This window comes from Cryptotermes secundus, unplaced genomic scaffold, assembly GCF_002891405.2.
Source record: "Cryptotermes secundus unplaced genomic scaffold, Csec_1.0 scaffold409, whole genome shotgun sequence".
Classification (NCBI taxonomy): domain Eukaryota; kingdom Metazoa; phylum Arthropoda; class Insecta; order Blattodea; family Kalotermitidae; genus Cryptotermes; species Cryptotermes secundus.
The window spans coordinates 323,766-331,084 of NW_019724743.1; the positions used below are offsets into that span (position 1 = coordinate 323,766).

Genomic DNA, 7,319 nt, shown 5'->3' on the forward strand with positions numbered 1-7,319 from the left:
AATCAGTGGCCGCCGTGCCGAGTGGACCCAGCTGGACTCCCCCCCCCGCACTATGCCAATAGGATAAACATGGTCAACCCACTCTCTGATACAGCACGTGACTACACTTTACATTTCACTATTACACATACACTAGTGTCCATAGAAACGTCTTCACTGCCGTTGATTGGTATCGGTTTCCAACGGCGGACGTTCCCCTTCCTTTGGGTTGCCGAAATCTCCTCGCTCTCAGTCAGAGTCAGAGCTACTTTACGATTGGCGGTTTCACGCCAATCAGTTCGACTTAGCAACACTCAGCACTTGTGGTTATAGACCTTCCGTAACATCTTCTCTGAGGAGAGGACGGGTCTGTCGTTTACAATTGCTACTGGTCCTTGCCAGCGCAGTCATTCTCCTGTCTGAAGCCCATGGGACTCATGACCACATTTTACTGTCACAGATCCCAGACTCCCTCAACCTGGAGGACCAGGTCCCCGTATTTATATCCCCCAGGAACAGGGTGGCCCAGTTACACCCCCAGGTATTGGGTTCCCTTTTCGCCGCCTTTTACTACTCGCAAGGACCGCACAGAAAGCACCGCTCCTCTGCTGGTTTTTAAGAGCCGTTGCCTAGCAACGGTTCTACATCAATATAAAATGAAAGTTATGCAAGTGCGAAGAAGGGGGATTCGGTTGCTTCTGTGTCAAGAGATTAAGACAAATATAGGACAATGTTTACATGACGTATTAATTGCCTCATAAACATAATAAAACCAATTTTTGGGTTTGTCTTCTTTGTTTTACTTACGTAAAATGTTTTCATGAATTTCCTGATTTCGAGCACAGCCAAAAAGTGTCGGGGGGGCCTCTGCTCTGGAGTCTTGATGCGCGTGAAATTCTGTCTCTCACCCTGATGGGGGGGGGGAACACAGACTAAAGTGGTTCAAAACGGGGCGATGAGAATATTTCGAAATGAGGGAAACGAATTGTTCAACTGTTCACCGCCAAACCTTATCGTTTATACCCCTAACCACCAGAGGCGATCAGGCCAAGGAGAATGACAAGTGGGAATGTAGCACGCATGTAGGGCCGCGCCATAGCTCAAGCGGTTAGTCGCTGGCTTCCCACCGCGGCGGCCCGGGTTCGATCCCGGGTCTGGTCAAGTGGGATTTGTGGTAGATAGGTTTCCTCCGAGTACTTCGGTTCCCCTGCCAATATTCATTCCACCAACTGCTCCATAATCACCCTCACCTATCATCTGCGGCTGGTACAATAGGCCAGAAGTAGCCGCAGTACAAGGGACTTAGTCCCACCCCACTAGCAATAAAAAACAGGACGCATGTAGGGAAGGGAAATACAAAAACAAAAATTGGTACTAAATTTTGATACTGAATGTGTTACGGTGGACATCATGATCGGCTACCTTCATACTTTAATATAATATTTTTTTATTAAATGTAACTTACCTATCTTGTAGATATCCAAAAATGTAGTTGCCTATGAGACCACCAATGCCAAGGAGAACTAGCGCTAGTGTTGTGTAGAAATCCCTGTCGCACACGAGTTCCCACTGAAATATAAATATATATACGTATATATATCAAATTGCAGGATTTGAGGTTCTCACAGCAGTGGCCTACGATATAACGCCGTGTAGTCCGTTGAAAGCCAACCGATGTTTCGGAGTAACATATTACCTCCATCTTCAGGGTCGAACAATAAGTCAAGAAAGAATCTAGCCCGTCCTCATTGAAAGACTGTGCTCCATGGAGCATAAAGTTTGGCTTCCACCTGCCACCTGCTTTCACGCTGGTTTCTTGCTCGGCTTATTTGACCATGAAGATGGAGGTTATCTGTTCCTCCGAAACGCCGGTTGACTTTCAACGCACTGCACGGTGTGATATCCCCGAAGACAGTACTCTTCATATATCAAATTATTTATTTGTGTTTCATTACATTTGTACAGTACGAACAGCCCACTTTACGTGTATTAAATTTCACAGATTGTAAGAAGGAAGATATTTCACAACGGAGACAGAGGTTATAAAAATTGGGTTTGAGGTTCTCACAGCGGTCATTATGGAGAGAACTATGTTCTGGGATATAACGCTATGTAGCCGGGTAGAAGTTCACCACGCCATGTAGACGTGCAGGGGAGTGGAGGTATTTATTATTATTATTATTAGACGGGGTGGGTTTCCCCATGCACTTAGACCAGTTATTGGTCCATTGGGCGTCCCCCTTTAATTTCTACTGTCGCCATATCCTACCGGTACTGGTGCGTGCTATCAGCCCCGTTCAGCCAACGAGGTCGGCCCTCGGTACCTGATATTTCCCCCCTCTACCAGAGGCATTGGAAACTACTTGTGCGGGAAACTTGTTGCCTAATTTTGCTCGGGGGTCTCCTAGAGACACGAGGATCTTTTATGTGCCGTAAATCTACGACACGGCACCCACGGCTTAAAGTCCCTCCCGGAGGACTTGTTCCCTGAATTTTTCCGCCCTTAAAAATTCCACGATGGAGGTGAGTTGTCAGCCTCAGGTTCGCTGTTTTAATCCTGGACGAAATTTCTCGGTATCTATTTGATAAGAGGCTGGGTGGACCTAAACGGCATTAACCGGTTGGGCTTTGTAGCGGTGACGTAATGTGTTTCCTGTGAGTTACGGACTGAATTGCTATATATTCTGCCCACACAGCGTTTCTGTGTGTTCCGTATGGTTCTCACAATAAACAGCGACTGTTTCCCTAAACAGCATTAACCGGTTGGGCTTTGTAGCGGAGACGTAACATGTTTTCTGTGAGGTATGGACTGAATATTTGTGTTCTATTTGGAAGAAATTCGGTCTATAAAGGGTTAAGCACAGACATATCTTCAGTCTCGCGACGCTCCCTGCAATACTACTGTAACTGAAACTGACTGTCCACAGAGTTCTGAAAGCATCCCAGTGGGACCAAAGTTGTCAAAGCCGGAAGAAAAAACTATAAGAATTTTTTAAACGCGAATCCAAAAAAAATGTGAGCAGACTGACATCAATTTCCAATTGTCTTCATCGCCATCACAAATCAACAAGTTCAGACTCTCGGTGTAGTTGGGACGTTCTGTGATTGGCTTATTTGAATATCAAAGGCCGTGGTTTCCTCGCCACAGCCCGCTTGTGTCCCCTGTAACATGGCATGTCGGCAAAAGCGACACAAGAAACAAATGGGACTCAAATTAGCTTCGGACACTTCAAAGTCTTTCACCTTTGTGTGCATATAGGCCCCCCCCGCACGGACCTGTGAGCACAAACAATTGTTGTTGATATTCCTGTTGTAGCTGCTGCTATACTTGCTTTTTGTCATTCTTACTGTACAATTAGTCAAAGTGAAACAGTGTTTGTTTAATGTTTGTTAGTATCCCATTTCCATGGATATCCGTGCAATGGGCCGAGGAGGCCCATAGGGTTGTGAGAAGTCGAGACTCCCACATTTTCTGGACCATCGGCTCACAGAGTAAACACAGATAAAACCATAGAGTGCAGGAGAATACTGTGACACAAACATATTATGGCATGTAGAGCCGTTGCTAGGTAACGACCGCGAAATAAGTAACTACAGCATTAGTTGCTAAGTAACGGCTCCGCTAACAAGCACGTTTCTACGGTAAAAATTTTTCTGCTACAAAGGAAATGTGTTTTCTGTGCTGTCTGTTCCGAAATATAAGCAAGGCCATTCTCTGGTCGTGAACCTCGAGGGGACAGAGAGTGTTCTCAAGGCCCCCAGAACCGCCAGACAATAAAATATGGTCGTGAGTCCCGTGGGACTCGGAACCAAGAATCATTGTGCTGGCGATGGCCAGGAGGATTTTAGCGATCAGTCGTTAGCCTCAAAGGGTGTGTCGCCAAGACGAACTGATTGGCGGTAAACCTCGAGCCTTGACTCTGAGTGAGTTAGAGAACAGCTGCGGGTTCAGCTGGTAGCTGAGACACGGGGACAGTTCCGGGTGTTTTAGACAGTAGCCCTCAAGCATCTTATCGCGGGTGGTTCTGTTAGTGTTCCAGAGCTGGCTAGGGCTCGCAGGCCACCTTTTTCCAACTCCTGCGTCTGCGCAAATGAAACAGACAAACTCGACAGGTCAGTGGTGCTGTGATAATTATGTCTGGTTTCAGAAAATGTAACCACAAAATTATTGTTGCCCAAGCAATGGCGTTGGAATCATTTCACCTTGGCTGCATGAAATACCACTACATAATTTCTGCTGACCGGATCACGGTGGTATGACCATTGAATCTGGTTTGCGTGGAAATAACTCAATCACAATTCTGTTCGAGCCTAACACGTGGAGGGCATGGAATATCGGTAATTACATCAACCCTTTGAATACTGACAGCGATATAGACAGGGAAGCAATTGTCTGCAGATTAGCTGCAGTTGGCACTACTGGGGCCAACGTGACTAACTTTTCCTGATATTTTGGCCTATCAGAAGAAGCGAACGATGTTATATGGTTATATTAATGTTATCTTTCTCATTACATCACATATGCTAATACGCCTACATGTAAACATTCTGTAGTCTTTACTTACTTACTCATGGAGCTGAGTCCTTCCTGAGAAGCCGCCAGTTGTGCAGCTACTCAAGAATTTCTCAGCATTTTATGGAACCCGAAAGTTCATTACCGTGTTCACAAGAGCCCTATACTGAGCCACAACAATCCAATCAATACCATCCCATCCTAGCCCTCTAAGATCCATTTTAATATTGTCCACCCACCTACGCCTTGGTCTTCCCAGTGGTCTCTTTCCTTCTGGCTTTCCCACCAATATCCTATACGCATTTCTATTCTCCCCTTTCGTGCTACATGCCCTGCCCACCTCACCCTCCTTTACTTGATCATTCTAATTACACTTGGAGAAGAGTACAAGTTATGAAGCTGTTTCTCCCTTCTCTCTTTTCCTCATATTAATTTTTATTCTCTTAAGGTCGCGTGTTCAAATCCAGATGAGGTCATTGGATTTATTTCAATTGACCTCATCCTTCCGGCCTCACTATGGTCCTGGTGTTCACTCAGCCTCTAACAGAAATGAGTACCAGGAATCTTCCCCTGGTGAGTAAAAGGCGGCCGGCGCGTGAGACTGACAAACTTACCGCCATCTGTGAGCCGATTGTCTAGATAATGTGGGAGCCTCGACGTCTCACAACCCTATGGGCCTCCATAGCTTTACTTTTTACTTTACTCTTGAGCCCTCTCTGTCGTTATCGCCTCATTCCGTTCTTAAATACTTCCCGTGATTCTGTGCTTATTTAAGCACCATGCCATGTGGGCGTGTGGAGGGTTGGACGCATTTCTAACTTGGACAGTAGATCAGGTTGGGCGGTCAGCTTCAGTCCCTCGAGAAATCTCCCCACACGCAGGGGGCTGGGTAGGCCACACGGCCAGCAGGGACGCTGTGGAGAAGAGAAAAATCCCTCGCTTTGTAACTAATCGACCTCTGTTCCTCGTTCGTCCAGCCCGTAGCCCAATAACCTGGCCGACGCACAAAGTTGTGGTGACGTCTGGTGGCATGACATTCATCCCGAGTTTCACTGTAACGAGCGCTGTGCGGTTAGCGCGTGATTCTCGATTTCCAGAAACGTCGGAATGAGGCTATGTCTGAAGCGAGAGAGTTTCTGCTGCGCATGCCCGAGGGATAGAACTTGGTTCTGCGTGTTGGGAGCCTCGGTTCGTGCACCTTGCACATTGCTTCGCTACGGACCACAGCCCGCGTGTGTTCCCAGCTGCAATGGCAACCCATCCGCAAGATAAATGTGATTGCACAACTAACCAGGATTGCCGGGAGGGGGGCAACAAGCCAGGGATCTGCCTCCCCCCCACATAGCTTTTTGGATATTAAAAAATTAAATACTAAACGTCAACACCCAAAAATGGGTTGATCCTCTAAAGTTCTGTGACGGTTGTCTCTTTTCAGTTATACAATTGTATTAGACGGTGCCCATTGTACTGTTATCCAAGTATAATTAGAATGATCATGTCAAGGAGGATGAGGTGTGCAGGGAATGTAGCACGAAAGGGGAGATGAGGAATGTATATAGGATATTGGTGGGAAAGCCAGAAGGAATGAGACCACTGGGAAGACCAAAGCGTAGGTGGATGGACAATATTAAAATGGCTCTTAGAGATATAGGATGGGATGGTATGGATTGGATTGATCTCGCTGAGGATAGGGACCAATGGAGGGCTCTTGTGAACTCGGTAATGAACCTTCGGGTTCCATAAAATGCTGGGAAGTTCTTGAGCAGCTGCAGAATTGGCGGCTCCTCCAGAAGGGCTCACCTCCATGAGTAAGTAAGTAAGTGCCAATTGTCTTGTTTCAAATTTAAAATTATACAGCATTTCTGAATCTGCTTCTGTCACCGAAGATCAGGACAGACGCTGCCTGAGGGACACCGCTGAATGAGGCCCTTCCAATTTATTTTTACCTGATGACTGAAGCAGATCCATATTCCCAGACATCGTATACTTTTTATGAAACTAAAATAATTGACAATGCCCAACGTAATTTTAAATTATCAAAAGTTGAAGAGTTCTTTAAAGAAATTATTTTTGTGACCCGGATAATCGTTCAGTAAAAACTACCTTAAACGTAAGTTTTTAAGCAAGTTTCCTTGTTTCCAAATCCTTTCCAACTCATCACCCTTCTATCGTCCAGTTGCCCGACGTCATTGCAAGCGTCATCCGAACAGCAACTGGAGATGTAGCCCCCCCCCCACACTGTTCTTCAAATATATCTGAATGTTACGTTCCCGCTCGTGAGAGCCAGAGTAAAGTGAAGCACTGCGCTCACACGGGGAACATACGTACGTGTGTAACAACTGTCCATCTCGAGATTCTCATAGACTTACACATTTCCAGATCCCCGCGACATGAAGAAGAGTATGTTGTATGTATGTATGTGCCTCACAGCAAGCACATTACGTCTCTATAACAAAGCCCAACCGGTTAATGCTGTTTAGGGAAACAGTCGCTGTTTACTGTGAGAACCATACGGAACACACAGATTTCACGTAGTAAGTCTCATCATTCTTTTGTCTCCATCAATCGTTGCCTGGTAGCGGCTTCTAACGGCTGACATTCTATTTACTCTGGACTTCCGAACTATCACCTTGCCTCAGCAACAGTTCACAAGGACTGAACCGCTGTAGCTGTCCAACCAACTCATTCAATCAGCAACAAACTCACTCCACTCCACTGCAATGCACTAACTCACTGAGACAGAGAGAGAGAGAGAGAAGAAGTGGTGGTCGTAGTGAGAGACACTACATTGGGGGCGGGGGGGGGGGAGAAACTACTTCTCAGATTT

The 7,319-nt window shown here is 46.2% G+C and overlaps 1 protein-coding gene across 1 annotated transcript in view; it reads right to left on the reverse strand.

Annotated features, from left to right (window-relative positions):
• Window positions 1–7,319, reverse strand: part of LOC111862774 (beta-alanine transporter) — a gene marked incomplete at its 5' end in the record, with an annotated part of 126,691 nt that overhangs the window by 72,872 nt on the left and 46,500 nt on the right. The window contains one exon of the mRNA XM_023848438.1: window positions 1,445–1,548. Coding sequence (XP_023704206.1) covers window positions 1,445–1,548 — 104 coding nt within the window. The remainder of the gene's footprint in view (window positions 1–1,444; window positions 1,549–7,319) is intronic.